Source organism: Pantherophis guttatus, chromosome 1 (genome assembly GCF_059756535.1).
Source record: "Pantherophis guttatus breed Tessera chromosome 1, ASM5975653v1, whole genome shotgun sequence".
In the NCBI taxonomy this organism is placed as follows: domain Eukaryota; kingdom Metazoa; phylum Chordata; class Lepidosauria; order Squamata; family Colubridae; genus Pantherophis; species Pantherophis guttatus.
Genome location: NC_142063.1, coordinates 235,503,480 through 235,519,740, shown reverse-complemented (window position 1 = coordinate 235,519,740; position 16,261 = coordinate 235,503,480). Strand labels below are relative to the sequence as shown.

The 16,261-nt window shown below is 40.0% G+C and overlaps 1 protein-coding gene across 1 annotated transcript; it reads right to left on the bottom strand.

Annotated features, from left to right (window-relative positions):
• Positions 1-284: 284 nt before the first annotated feature.
• SLC35A1 (solute carrier family 35 member A1) lies at positions 285-14,615 on the bottom strand. The gene is made up of 8 exons (XM_034408948.3): positions 14,261-14,615; positions 11,176-11,353; positions 8,969-9,128; positions 7,111-7,263; positions 5,939-6,005; positions 4,558-4,734; positions 1,968-2,102; positions 285-1,273 (listed from the first exon to the last, which is right to left on the bottom strand). Exons 1-8 carry the CDS (start codon positions 14,274-14,276, stop codon positions 1,143-1,145), a joined length of 1,017 nt encoding a protein of 338 aa, XP_034264839.2. The 5' UTR covers positions 14,277-14,615; the 3' UTR covers positions 285-1,142.
• Between the last annotated feature and the right edge of the window lie 1,646 nt (positions 14,616-16,261).

Here is a 16,261-nt window from a genome sequence, read left to right as displayed (position 1 = left end):
GCAGGGGTGAAATGCTCCCAGTTCGGACCAGATCACCCGATCCAGTAGCTCTGTTCATGACCAAATTGGAAGTAGTTACACTTGCTGGCTTTAAGGTTAAAAATCACTACTTGACATTTGAGCTATCAGACTCTCATTCAAGCCTTGGTTTGATTGGTTCGTTCTGTAACAACTCCATTTACAGAAATCATGCATTTTAATTTCTTAAAACCTCATTTTAGAAAACCTGCTAAAAGCTTTAAAAATATTTCAGTATAAAAGTGAGTTGACAAAATCAGTAAATATAAACCTAAATGATATTTAATCCATAGGGCTTGTTCACCTTTCTCTAAAACATATTTAATCAAATATTTTAAAAAAACAAAAAAACAAATCGTAACAGTGCACACACTAACCATACTGCACAAGAATGTATGTGTGTATTTACCAATTAATTCAATGCAGGAATAAATGTATATACAGTGCTCTATCCCCTTCCCTTTTACAATAGAAAATTCTTCAAAGAAATCACAGTATTTTTTTTTCTCTTCCTTGTGTTTTTTTCAAAAAGTAGTGATCCTGGCTTCAGGATATTAAAAAATAAATTACCGTTTTCAGTTTTAAAGCTCCAGTAACAGCATTCTTCTATCTCACAACCATCACTGTGTTTTTCCCATTGCAACAATGATTTTTATCATTAAAGCAGTGTAGCACTTGGCTGGATCTTCATGTTGGGTATCCATGGAGAAAAAGACACTCTCCTTCCAATATGGTCACATTTAAATTTGAATTTCCCTGCAACCACAAGCATTTCTGGCAACAAAGCCTACATAAAATGTTACAACATAGGAGTAAATTCCACGGCCATCTCCCTATTTATGTATAACCGTGCCTTCTATTCTTTCTTGTCCACACAAGGCATCTTCAATAGGAAAAGACCAAAGTTTATAAGGAAAAGTGAGATTCTACAGATTAGCGAAGAATCTTCCCTTCAGTGTAGATTTTCATCCAATGAATAACTGACTTCATTTTTAGTCCCATCAGAAGCTTTCCATGAAGAATTGAAGGCTTTCTTTCCAAAAGAAAAGTGGGGGTGGGGACAGGCATACAAACTGTCTCTTTTACTTTTGTATTGCCTTTTCTATTCTTCATGAAGACAGACATCACACACTAGTAAGATTCCCTTTTGACGTTTTGGTTTCTGCTGGCTGGATTTTTGTTGTATCTTGCCGAGGCAATCCATACAGATATATTGAAACACAGACAAGCAGTGCTCCCAGAGAGAAAGTTATAGCTGGAAGGGAAACAGAAAATACAGTTTAAAAGTGTGCTGATCACAGCCTCGTCACTGAAAATATAAAAGAACCTTGGTAGTACAGTGGTTTAAAGCACCCTGTTATTAACACAGCTGCCTGCAATTACTGCAGGTTCGAATCTTACCAGGCTCAAGGTTGACTCAGCCTTCCATCCTTTCTAAGGTAGGTTAAATGAGGACCCAGTTTGTGGGGGCAATAAGCTGACTTTGTATAAATATACAGAAGTATGAAGGCTATTGCTTAACGCATTGTAAGCCACCCTGAGTCTCCGGAGAAGGGCGGCATATAAATCAAATTTAAAAAAAAAAAAAAAAAGTCTGGTTTGCAGCTTTAGGAGCCGAGGTGGCACAGTGGTTAGAGTGCAGTACTGCAGGTTGCTTCAGCTGACTGCTAGCTGCAGTTCAGCAGTTCAAATCTCACCAGACTCAAGGTTGACTCAGCCTTCCATCCTTCTGAGGTGGGTAAAATGAGGATCCAGATTGTTGGGGGCAATATGCTGACCCTGTAAACTGCTTAGAGAGGGCTGTAAAAGCACTATGAAGCGGTATATACTATTGCTATTGCTATTTAGATTATGAATTCTCCAAATGTATCACTGATTGTAACCTATCCCATGATATTGTGGATCATAAATGATTTAATGAAAACACAAAACAGTCCAAAGCTACTTACTGATTTGTAAACCGAAGAGAACGACTGATGCAACTGTAGAGAGGACGATGGCTGCTGCTGCAGAAAAACCTTTTAGAATGTTGTCTGTATATTTAACAACTACCGAAGTATAGAGGCCCCCAACACTGGAAAGAACTAGGACAAAGAGATGTGGTTAGGCCAATAAATTCTGACATGGTAGAAAGAACTATTACAGCATTTATTTGGAAGAATGAGCAAGGGAATTTAATTAATTTAATTTAATTTAATTTAATTAATTCAATTTATATGCCGCCCCTCTCCGAAGACTCAGGGCGGCTCACAATAAAATCATTATAAAAAACATTAAAAATTAAAAACATTAAAAACATTAAAAACTCATTCACACCATTCATGGCCGGATCTCGCCAGATCACAAGAGCGAGATCAACAGCCCCAGGCCTGCCGGAAAAGCCAGGTCTTCACTCCTTTTCGGAAGGCCAATAGGGTGGGGATTGTCCGGACCTCAGGAGGTAACTGGTTCCAGAGAGCTGGGGCAGCCACAGAGAAGGCCCTACCCCTGTGGGCCCGCCAGCCGGCATTGTTTAGCTGACGGGACCCGGAGGACACCAACTCTGTGGGATCTTACCGGTCGCTGGGAGCTATGCGGCAGAATTTCTTGTTGAGTGCCAGTTTTGTCAATCAATTGCATGCCTGGGTGATATACTATATACCACCATCTGAAGATTATATTTGCAGTTAATATAAGTATTTACCCCATAACCACCGAACCTGATTTGGAATCTAAACAATGGATTGTTTAGGGTGGGATTGGGGGGGGTGGACTTCTTTTTTGTTTTGTGGCTTAGCCTCCATACACCACAGACGGTAGGATGGGATAACTGAAAGAAACAGAACTAAAATAGAGCTTATGTCAGCCTTGTGAGGTAGTCCAGACAAGAAGCACATCCAGAAGTACTAACTCTAACTTTATTGTAAGATTATATTAACAGAATCTTGCAAGTCTGAAAGTCCCCACACTTTTGCCTTTACAGTCCAAGAACTTTGAGAGGGTCTTTTCTGAGACATATTTCTTATTTCTGACCCTTATTTCTTCTACAGGCTAAGCTGCCATTTGTCTGGTTGTTGCCTAGTCTGTGGCTCTGCCTTCTATCTGCCAAGATCATTCCCACATGAATAAACAAAAATTAAAAGAATTATGCCTTTTGATGAATACTAGGAGAGTTAATAAGAAATTGAACTTTAAGCTTTGTAAATGTGTAAAAAGCTGCTTTTAATTTTATTTCCATCTTCCCCAAAACAGATTATTGAATTTTGGCATTCTGCCATGGTGTGATTTTGAAAGGCACATACCTGTTCTCCAAAGGTTATCTCCCTTTGCATATTTGCTTACCACAGGGGTGTCAAACTCAAGACCCGTGGGCCAAATCTGACCCGCAGGGTGCTTAAATCCGGCCCCTGGGGCCGGCCTGGAAATATCAAAGGACCAGCCTGTGGGGCCTCTGCTGGCCAAAAACAGGCTCCGTGGAGGCCTCCTGAGGCCCCCTGGCGTCCCGTTTTGGCCTCCTCGGCCTCCTGCAGCACTCTGCGTGGCCTGTTTTTGGCCAGTAGAGTGCTGCTGGAGGCCAGGGAGGCCGAAAATGAGGTGCAGGGAGGCCGCATGCGCCCCCGCGCCCTGTTTTGGCTGGTAAAGCACTGTAGGAGGCGTTCATCCTGTCTCCCCCTGCCCCCCATTCTCCCTGCTACCAGCCCGCAGAGGAGAACTACAATGCTGATCCAGTCCTCAAAGAAATCCAGTTTGACACCTCTGGGTTACAACATGTCCCAAAGACCAAGTCACAATTAGCCCTCAGTCTCCTACATCCCACATAGTTTTCCTCTAAATTTATTTTCACATTTCTCTCCCATTTTCTCACCTCTTGGTATTTTGGCTGAGGTAGATGGAAATTAAAATCTAAAAGATGCCTAGTTACCAACCTCCGCTCTATAATTTACAAGCTGTGTAAATTCAAATATCACCTGCATGTATACCTCAGCAGCTGACTTCCACAGTTTACAGACTCTAGCAGAATTAGCATTCAATGGATTTCTTATATTCTATAGATCAGTGGTTCTCAACCTTTTATTTACCACGGACCCCCTTTAAATATTTTTTGTGGCCATGGACCATGGCCAAAATTTAACTCAGGATTTAAATCATATCATTTCTTCAAGCCTTCACGGACCCCATGTGACAACATCGTGCCCCACCACAGGGGTCTACGGACCACAGGTTGAGAACCACTGCTATGGACAATTGGATAGAAGAGGCTTGGGGCAAATCTCATTATGATTTTTGCAATGCTCTGGAATAAAAGGGACCTGCTTCTACAGACCATCCGCACACATTTCTCAGTCTGACCTAATAGTACTGAGCAGAAAGGAATTATGATGTTTTATTCAATTTAAATTTGCTTCTTAGTCAATTAGATTGAGCTCATCTTTTGGGTTGTGTTAATAATTACTTTTTCAACACATTCCTACAGTTGAAACAGTATTTCTAGCATTATTACAAACACATCACAAACAGTTAACAGGTTGTAACAATTACAAGTTAAGGCCAAGTACTTACAGATGACAAACCAGACATATGGCGTATAGCCATAAAAAAATCCTTTCTCCAGTACTTGAACTCCTTCAGCTGTGTAGACCCCAAGCAATGTCACTGCAATTCCAGAGAGATACATCTGGATGTTCCTCACCCATAAAGATGTATCAGAGCTTTTTAGTACTTTCTCAAAATACACTCCTGAAAGGAAAGTAGCAAAAGATCAATCTTGGAAAAGAAGCTCGTCAATCAATCTATTTTAAAGATGAATAGATTATTAGTCTTTTATCGCTGAATGCTAAAGGCAGGCATCCGTAGCTTTTTCTGAAAGCATTAATTTTCTGTCAGCCAAATTAAGGAGTCTAGCTGAATCATAACTTCCACAACGAACCGTATAGAAATATATCAAATATTTCTAGATTTCAATGAATACCACTTTAATGGTATCTACATCCCAAGCTAGCAAACTGCAAGATAAACTTCCTAGGCTTTGCATTTCTTCAAATTTTGCAAACAAAATGCAGATTTGGGGAAAAATCAGTACAGGCAGTCCTTGCTCAACAACCATTCAAAATTACACGAAATTCCCAAAAGTTATGACCTGGCCTCAAAATTACGTCTGCTGCATCCTGTCCTACAATCATGTGATCACATTTCATGTGCTTGGCAACTGGCTCATATTTATGAACATCTGCAGTACCCTGTGGTCATATGACCACAATTTCCAACAAGCAAAGTCAATGGTGAAGATGGCAGGAAGTTGCAAATCCGTCATAACAAGCCTACACAGAACTACACAACTCAGGTGAGTTGGGCGGGTGGCGCAAATGCAGGGGGGCATGCAGGTGGTTGCTGCCACGTGCAGTCAGGCAGGAACTGAGCCCTGCCATATGCCACAAATGGAAAGCATATAGGCGGTCACCACCATACGAAGTGAATATATCAGAGTGTACAGTAGGCACTGTCATGCATGGGAACAACCGAACATATAGCTGAGCACTGCCACGTAGTGGAGGTGCAAGCAGCTGGGGTCTGGGCACTGCAACAGGTTGAGAGTGCAGTGGGGTGCATGGATGGCTCCTTAGGGGGAAAAGCAGTGGGAGTGGGAGACCTTGTCTACTGCTTTCTCCATTGACTTTGCATGTTGAAACTGGCAAGAAGAAGTCACAAATTGCAGACATGTGAAGTCCTTACTTAATGGCCCATGATCCTCACTTAACAATGGCAATGGGAACTGCCAGGATTGTCATCACTAAGCAGTGTGATTATGTGACATTGTGTATTAAAACCTTGTTGCGGAGCAATGGAAATCCAAGCTACAATGACTGTTGAGCGACAGTGCTAGTACAAAAGAGTTATCAGATAAGCTAATACCATGCTTAATGTTCTGTGTTTTAGTTATTACCTGCAAATCCTGAACATAGAACAGCAATTGCTATTGCTCCAAATCCTAGCAGTGGATTCTGTTCCACCTAAAGATGTAATAAAGAAGAAAATCCATTTATTTATCCTCTATTGGCATCTCAAAACGATTTATTAAGCCAGAATAGGTTTGGGCAACCCTGTACTGTTTGCCTATGACTTGAAGGGCAACATTTGATATGCTACAAATATATAATCTCAAGAAAATAAAGTCAGGTACCCAATCCTTCTGGACTAAAGAAGGGAATGGCCTCAATCACTGCACGCAGGTACCTTATTTCTATTTTTGTAAGGTTTGCTGTTCTTGTCCTTTAGCTATTGTCATTGTCATTTGCATTACTATTAGACAAATAAGTAGTATTTCATTTACCTATAATCTATCTTCTATAGTTGCATTCTGCACAGTTGCATTTTGATGGATTAATTGAATTCTGTTAAAGAAGTAATAGGGAACAAATCTGTAAAACTGATTCTGGATGAAAATATCAGCTATTTTGGACACAGAGTGGAAGTGCAGGTATTTTTCATAGATCTCACTCAAGTCTCATTAAATTCAATGAGTCCAATTGCCAAGCAAATATGCACAAGATTGGGGTTTTTTTTTTCCCACCAGATCTCACTTTGCATTTACGTAACATGTAAAGTAGTTTATTATGATCCCAGACAGGAATTGGAAACCTTTGGGTGCATTGGGATTAGGTTATTTCATCAGATTCTTAAACTAAATTCAGAAGCTTTTGCCATTAGTTCACACTTATCTCAGGGTCAGAAAGAAGGAAACAGTGGAGGCAAAAAGAGAAAGGTCAGAAAGGGAAAAAAATGCTAGAGAGTAACATAAAAATTTCCTGGTAGTTCTGAAATCACTCATTCCTCATTTCAGCTGCCATAAAAATTGAACCAGGGGATAGCTGGCCTTTACTGAGAAAAAAAAAAGGTGAAGTGCTCTTGTCCCAAAAAAACTCGGGACAAGTTTAAATATGTTTAAATATTAAACTATAATTTGATGCATGTGAACTTCTGTTAAACATTCAACTATGGAACATAGGTTTCTAGTTCATCGTTCCCTAAAAATCTGCTGTTCTTTGTACAAGTTGCCATTTTTTTTTCCTATAAGAAAAATGAAATTTAAGGCTCCCAGGGAGGGAGAAAACTTACCTGAACTTTAGTAGCCTGAGCTGGTTTCCACTGCACAAGCGTGACTCCACCACACAGCATAAACACCGAGAACCACTGCAATCGACTAAGGCTACGGTTCAGCATCAGGACAGTACATAAAGCTGTGCAGGGGATTTTCAGTTGGTACGTCACCTAAACCATTCGATTTAAGACATGTTTTATTTCAGAGATGCATAATAGCAATAGCAATAGCACTTTAGACTTATATACCGCTTCGTAGTGCTTTTACAGTCCTCTCTAAGCGGTTTACAGAGTCAGCATATTGCCCTCAACAATCTGGGTCCTCCTTTTACCCACCTCGGAAGGATGGAAGGCTGAGTCAACCTTGAACCTGGTGAGATTTGAATTACTGAACTGCAGCTAGCAGTCAGCTGAAGTAGCCTGCAGCACTGCACTCTAACTACAGAGCCACCTCGGCTTTTAATAATAATCCCATCTATAGGGCACAGAAAAGCCTTCCAAAAATATTTTTTAATGTAGAGACAAGTAAGGAAAAAGTGATTATTACGTCATTCAACTGATATGGAGACTAATATTAATCGCATATGGTTAAATGTAATTGTTTTGATTACCAGTAAGTGACCAATTATATCAACTGTTATTGTTGCAGTGTCACTTCTATGCAGTGTGATTTGCAACGTTCTATTTAAGTGCCAAATATAGTTGTCACCAATCAAAATTGCACACCTGGGTCATCTTCAATTTTGCCTATGGCACTGAATGCCAGGTAGCAAAAATAATCATTTGCTTCCCCATGTTCCAACATTTTGTATTTTCCTTGTTATTTTTCAGTAATGAAATGGTTAAAACAACTCATTAAATTACCAGCTTCTCTCCCTACTACATCAAAAATTCGCACAACAATTATGGAGGACCGAAAGCACTTCACTTATGGAAGATTTCTATTATCTTTCTTTCTTGACATTTCCTTCAGAAGTATATAACCAAAAGGGTAAACTATTTTTACTGGAAAATAAAAAATTGTCCCATGATGGCGAACCTATGGCACGCATGCCAGTAGCAATTATCAGTGGGCATGCCAGCTCAGCTCTGGCGTGCATGCACGTGCCGGCCAGCTGATTTTCGGGCCTTCTGGGCCCACCAGAAGTAGGGAAACAGGCTGTTTCCTGCCTCCGGAGGGCCTGGGGGAGGGTGGGGGTAAGGAAGGCCCATTTTTCTTTCTTACCTGGCTCCAGATCCTCTCTATGCATCTGGGATGGGTGAAAACAGCCTTTCCCATTCGCTCGGAGGCCCTCCAGAGGCCTGAAAGGGCCCATTTCCCAACTCCCAGTGGGACAGGAAGTGACGTTTTTTGCTGTCCCCAGCCTCCAGAGCCTCTCTAGGAGTCTACCAGGCCATTGCGTGCCAGGAGCAGGGGGGTGGGGGTTGTGTGCGCATGCACGGGGGGCGCATAGAATTATGGGTGTGGGCACGCACATGCGCGAACCTCCACCTACCCCTCTCCTGGCACGCGATGGCAAAAAGGTTAGCCATCACTGCCCTAGACATTGCAACAACCATTGACTGAAGAATGCCCACATCTGTGTCTTTAGAGATTTTCAGTCATATAGGTCATGGTTGTCCCAAAGGTGCTTTTCCAAAAGGCAATTGGACTTTGTTTTTCCTTGAAGATATTTCGCTACTCATCCAAGAAGCTTCTTGAGTTTCAGGACAGTACGTTTCATTTCTTGGCTGAGAAGCGAAACATCTTCAAGGAAAAACAAAGAAAGTCCAGTTGCCTTTTGGAAAAGCACCTTTGGGACACCGACATGTGTGTGAACACCTGCTTCTGACTGACATGGCAAAGGATTCAACTTTCAAACATCACTCAAGTTACCTGATAAACTGCTGCATCCAAGTTGCTGAGAGCCAGGAAGGCCATATTATTCTGAACAGCATACACAACCGAAGGAACACTTAATTTCAACAATTCTTTAGGACTGCCTAAAACATTTTCTTTCAAAGACATTGACAATCTACCCAGGCTTCCAGTCTCCCTGAGGAAAATAAAAAAAGGAAAATATTTTAAGAGAAATAGGACTACTACTACTTCTTTTTCCAAATAATTTTATTAAGAATTATAAATGAACAGAATAGAAGTGAATACAAACTGCAAAAAATGCAAACAGAAAAATACAAAAACTGCACTCATAAGCCAGCTGTAAAAACAGCAGTTGGTCTACTCAGGAAGAACAACTGTCCGGAATCATGTGGATGATCTTAATAATCTCTTAATAATGGCTTGCTAGTCAGTGAAAGGCAGCAAGGCATCAGCTCACCATGGTGCTTAGAGGAAGTCAGGATTGCCACTTCTTATAGTAGCAAGGTACAGGTTCAAATTCAGTCTATTTCGGTCTTTAACCAGAAAAAGGCCATTGGAGAGGTCTGTGTTCAGAACCTTCCCTTTTGCCAAAGTTGTTTTCCAGCAGTTTCAGTGAAAACAATTCCATTTGAGATGAGCTTGATAGAATTCCACTTTGTTAACATGCATTAACCAACCAGATGATTCCTGAGAAAGTGCAAAAGGGCAGGACACTTTCTTAATCTATCCTGTCAGACAACTTGGATTGGTCTACAGTAATTCTGAATAGGTCTTCCCTTGCCCTTAAACATCTTTCCCATTATCATCCATTATGGTGACTTCCGTATTTGCTGATGCTCTATCATGTATAGAGTTTGGTTCTCTGTGAAGGATAGGGTGGGGGGAGGGCAGGAGGGAGACCACATAAGAAAAAACAAAATGTCCTAGAAGCAAGGTTTTATTTTTATTTATTTATTAAATTTATTAGATTTTTATCCCGCTTTTATTACTTTATAAATAACTCAAGGCAGCGAACATGCATAAATGTCTCGGTATTTAGAAAACTATACTTATTGAAACTCTGATTTCAGAATAACTCAAACTTTTCAGAGATAATTAAGACTCGGTGTCAAAAAAACTAAAAAAAAAAAAGACGACTTGGTGTCAGAACATATCTCTCTTGGTAACAATGCCAAATGCCCAATTTTAGGAGATGTAGGGACATGTGGCCAGTTGTGGAACCTATTCTCTCACCAGCCCCACCTGGATGCCATTTTTCCTTCCCATCCAGGATTCCTTTCAGTGCCTAAATCAATTGAAAAGAAAGTAATTTCAGGGAATAGACTGTGGAGAGGGTACCATGTTCTTATAGCTGATACCACTGAGGAATTAATAGTTCATTATAAATCTTTTACACCAGCATTCTCCAACTAATTGCCTTCCAAAATGCATTTAGACTGTATCATCTCCATCCATCATGGTCATGACAAAGGAGGTTGGTTTGAGTTGCTGACCTATATCCCTAGAGAGTACGATGCCGACTCCTCAATTATGGCTTCTTAAGAAACTCAGCATACACAGAAAAAGAAAAGCAGGAGAGTTTATTTGTACGATGTATCTAAGCATCAGATGGTAATATATCGCAACAAGGGAACAATTATTGTCTAAATATTGTCATGACCAGCAGTCTATGTATGCCACAAAGGCAGCATAGTACAATATGTGGCAAATTCAAGGCAGCAGTTTGAAGTACCACTAAATAAAGGCAGCAAGTTATAAATTTCTTGAGACTGTTTTCAGGTTCTTTTTGTTACATGAACTCTAAGTTTGCCTTGTTCAAAAGCTCTAAAGAAGAACAGCATGAACAAACTGCCAATCTTTAAATGCTCTCTTGTAAGAACACAGGATCTTTTTGAATGTTTGTGAAGAATCATGCCTGCACTAAATCACTTCGGTCCAAATTTCAGAATTTAACTCACACTAACATTTAGCCAGAACAATGAATAGGTATTTGAGTGATGACATGTTTATTAAGCTGCTGGGAGAAAAAAAATCTAGAACAAAAACTCAATCCAGAATGTTCTGTTTGCTTTGAAAATAATCTGTTTAAAGAAGCAAATCTAACATAGTGTATATGAATCATAACAGGAACTATGGGAGGGGTTTTTTTAAAGGAAGAAAATAAATAAGAAAAGAGCAAGTAAATTTATCATCTGACTATCCTCCCCAATATTCATACTTACTTTGCTAAAATGCCCAAACTTAGGAATAATTTGATAACTTCTGTAATGCAAACAGCTGTGGATGAAAAGTACAGAACCGCTCCGGTTGTTCTTGTATATCGCAACGCTACTGTATATGTTGCAGCCACTAAGGTCATCACCGTCAAGCAGTACAACTTAAAAAGTAGGCTGACATTTTCTGAAAAAGCAAAAGGATCCCTCTGTGAAATATAAGAATTAAAACCCCCACCTTCAACAGTCACAAATAAGGTCACATGAATCAACCTGATCTTAAATACAGAGGGAGGGAGGGAAGGAGGAAGGGAGGGAGAGAGAAAATAAATTTTAGGTACCCCAGCAACGATGACAGCTGGCCATCTACAGAGGAATATCTGGTAGCCATTAGAGCAGAGTTTCTGAAACTTGGCAATCTTAAAATGTCGGGATTTCAACTCCCACAGCTCGCTGAGGCATTCTGGAAGTTGAAGACTGCCAGTTTTCAAAAACACTGCATTAGAGGGTGGTACACAAATCTTCACAGGCATCATATATAACAATTGTTCAGGTTGGTCAGGTCTGTTTCACAGTGTGCACTGGAACAACTTTTCCCTATGTCTAAGTCAGGGGTCAGCAATCTGCGGCTCTGGAGCTGCATGTGGCTCTTCACCCCTCTGCTGCGGCTCCCTGTCACTCAAAATATCACTCACAGCTGCCAATGTGTGACACTTGCCGGCATACGATTTATTGAGCTTTTCAGCCCCCAGTAGGCCAACCATGGATAAATCCAAGAAAAGTTTCAGAAAAAACCAGAACATTTAATTCAACTACATATGCTAGTTTTGTGGCTCCTCAAGAAATAGTCAGGCACGGGAAGGGTTTTGTGGCTCCCAGTGTTTTCTTTTTCTGTGGGAAACAAGTCCAAATGGCTCTTTGAGTGTAGACCCCTGGTCTAAGTCAACCACTATTTTTTTCATGATCGTTACCATGGCATCTCCCACCTAAACAACCTATTTGGAAGGGATGCAATTTTGTGTCCCACTATTGCTTCTCTTCTATGCCAACCAACATAAAACAAGAGGTGGGAGCCTGGTTCAAAGTGAGCTGTCCTGGAGCAAAAAGCTTCAGATCTTCATATTTTGGGGGGTGGGTGGGTGTTGAGTTTAAGTAGGTAATTGTTGACTCCGGCAACTGCCTAAACTACTCCCTGTAGTTTTTCTTGGTGAAGTTTTTCGGAAGTGGCTTGCCCTTGTATCCTTCTTAAGTTGAGAGTGACTGGTCCAAGGTCATCTAACTGCTGTATGCAATTGGCTCTCCTCATGTCTCTAGTGATTAACATCAGGATATTCACTGCATAGCATCTCATAAAGATATATCTAATTCTACCCCATTTTTCAGATAGGATAATCTAGAATTTTATTTCTTTGTACAGATTTTGTTTTAATAATTATATAAGAAATTAAGAATTAAAAATCCTGGCAACATCCAGTTCCAGGTAATGATTTAGAATTGGTACCATCTCTAATTGTCAAGGAAGACTAGTGGTGTTTGCCTTAAATTCTTTGCTTTATTTCTACAAGGTTTTTTTTTGGTATTCCCACAACACTGTATATATAGATCATTATACCGTTATTTTAATACAGCTTTGCATTCCCAAATCCAGTCACTCAAAACATTTATTCTTTCAAGGGAGTTCCACCTTGTGTAATTATTCCTCCAAGGTATTACAGGTTACACTTTGCAATCATATAATTTATGCTCATCTTTTAAAGATAAGATCTCATTTGCTTCAACATGTGGCCCGTGAGGCTAAATTCTGCAGCAGATACAAGTATCACTCAGTGCAATCTGGTGATGAACAGCATTATTAAACGTTTTTCTTCCTTTTTGACTAGTAACAAGGAAACTTACTTTTCATATTATTGGGGGCATGTTGTTTATTCTGTTTCCAGGACAGAATGCAAATATATATATATATATATATATATATATATATATATATATATATATATATATATATATATATATATATATATATATATATATAAAGCCTACATATGAACATGCCAAAACCTGAATGAATCTGTAAACCGTGAACCACTTTCACAAGGAACTATTAGAAATACAGAGAACAGCTGCATTTAAATTAGGAATCCTCCTGGCACAAATCTTTGAAAGCAAGAGATATCCTAGTTCTCTCAAAATGAACTGAGATCAATGAACAATTTGTGTACTTCCTTCACATGTCCAGATCATTGTGAAAATTGTCTTCATTTTCTACAATTTCTAATATAAAATCTAATTTGCTAATCAAAATATAATTTTATTCCATAGTTAGCTCATATGCTTCCAAACTAAGTTCCTATATTATTGTATTATTTCAGCCCTGATCCAATTCATATGTAAAGAATAAATCTTATCACACACTTGACAACAGAACATTTACTTGATTGCAAACAAGAATGGGAGAAGTAGTCATTAGATCTGGACATCACTTGTACAAATTAAGCATTATTTCCACAGAGTAAACTATCCTCTCAACAGCTCTTAAGTCTTATTTTAACAATACAGACGGGACATGAAAAGGCATGCATTTTTCCGTGCCTAAAGGCTCTTAGGGACCAGATACTCCAACCAAAATCACTCCGACCATTTTTCCCAACATGGGACCACCAGATCTATTGGACTGCCAAACCTATCATTCCCAGCCAGCACAATTTTTTTTTAAAAAAAAAAAAAGTCCAATACATCTGAAAAGCTTTGGTTGGGAAAATCTGTTATAATGCAACGGAACAGCTATCCACAGTCAGCAGAATGGGTGGCAACAAATGGATGTCGGCTTGCGCCTTATTTAAACTAGCCACCTTCTTCTTCTAATCAGACCGGGTTCCATTCGGGGGGGTGGGGGGGTGGAGGGGGCTTTAAAATTCTGCCTTTTGCACATGGAATCCCCCACCCGCACGTGGGGATGCCCAACCATTAGCCCCAGTGAAATGGATCGCTCTCTTTCCGCACAGCTGGTAAAAGCGGAGTCGATCGGAGCAGCTGGTTTTGCGATCCGAGCACCAGGCGGGATCAAGCGTTAGGATCCGAGTCTCGCTTCGCTTACCTTTCGGAGGCGCCATAATAGCCAAGAGCAGGAATCAATTGGCAAGCGAATAAGCCCGCCCAGCCAATCAGTCCAATTTACCATAGAGAGCTATAGAAGCCAACTAGAGGGTCCGTTCCGGTACGCGTCGCTTCGATCCTGCCGCCGGAAAGAGAATTAGACCGAAGCTTTCCGTGGAGCTCCTCAAAGGGAGTCATTCCAGGAAGTGGGTTTGTATTGGTGTTGGCAGAGCTGTTCCTTAAAGGGACAGGACGCTAGGAAAATCTTATTTTTAACATCAAGACCGATTTCAGCTAGCCCAATTGAGCAACTTCTAAGACATGCGGACTTCAAATCTGCCTGCTGGTTGGGGAATGCTGGGAGTTGAAATCCTCGTCTTAAGTGCCTATATAGGGAGATTCTCAGTCATCCAGGTCATGGTTGTCCCAAAGGTGCATTTTTCAAAAGGCAATTGGACTTTCTGGTTTTTCTTTGAAGACGTTTTGATTCTCATCCAAGAAGCTTCTTCAGTTCGAACTGAATGGTGGAGATCTTTTTTCTTCAAGGAAAAAACAATAAGGTCCAGTTATCTTTTGGAAAAAAAAAAAAAAAAGCACCTTTGGGTCCATGTCTTAAGGTTGGCAAGTTTGAGAAACACTGAGCTAGTAGAGCGAGGGTAAGGTCTTCTTGTGTCTTTTGTTTTGGGATGGACGTATCACTGTCCAGTGCCATCTTTTACAGCCGGGATTTCTCCCAATGAAAAGAAGCAACTTCTAGAATAGTATTTGTTAAAGTGTAGCCTGAGGATTGCCGGAGACAAGCTCAATCTCAAGGGTCCGCTAAATCAAAATTATTAGCCAAATATTTGCAAAAAACGTAAAACGACATCACTCTTGTTGTCATTATGTTAAAATTACGGTATCAGGTTTTTCATGAAAAAATACGTTAGTACCTAATGGGTTTATTACTGTTAATTTTACATGGTTCAATAAAAAATTTTCTGCAAATGCATCAATTTAAATTTTTAATATGGTAAATATCAATAAATCTAATTCATATAAACAAAAGCTCTTTTAGTGTCCTCCATCATTTTTAAAAATGGGAGGTGGTCCTGAGAGCAAAAGGTTTAAGGAACACTGATCTGGAACACTTTTAGGCAGATGTATACTGTGGTGGCATGAGCTTTCCTGGAGTGTAAACGTATTGGATTGTTTACACCTCGGGCATTGGTTTTTGTTAAACTAAAATGAGTTTTTGGTTTTTGTTAAACTGTTGTGGTTTTTAACTCTGGCCTGCCCACTCCTGTCACTCCTGGACGACATCCTAACCCTAACACATTCATACTTTTCTTGGCAACAGTGGGTAAGTAGTTTGTCATTGCCTTGTTCTGGGATTTTTCTTTTTTCTATTTCCCAGTCTGCTGTATAAAAGTGATATCCTCTAATCAATGCATGTGCTGGTAGCATTTTTTTACATTTACTGTTACATTAATAAATGTGCCTTTTCTGCCCCACAATATCTGTATATAGGATTATTAGTTGCTGAGATTGAGATTTAACATGATCAATCAAGATATATACACATATAAAGTCTCTGTGGGATTTCAAGGCTCTAAGGCAGGCCTACACAACATGCAGCCCACCAGCTTTCTTTAAAACGCTAAATTTGCTATAAACATCACCACCATCATCAGAAAGGATCCATCATGCCCTGAAAGATATACTGCCAAGCACCTCTCAACACTCGCAGGCCACACCCATACCTCCAACTCCAGCCCTGCTGTTCTGATAATCATCAAATCGCTGATCAATATGCCAATTATTCCTTTGTGCCCTGTGATCATTTATCAATGTAGCCCTTTCCTTGTGCCCCTTGTGCAGGACTGTTCTAAGGATCAACAGTGTTACCAGCTAACTCCACTGTGATAATTAGAGCTATGTAATGCTATGAAGAGGGCTGAGAAAATGAAAAAGGTGTGCACAAAATGGATGATTAAAAAAAAATTAGACTAATCAATCTCAT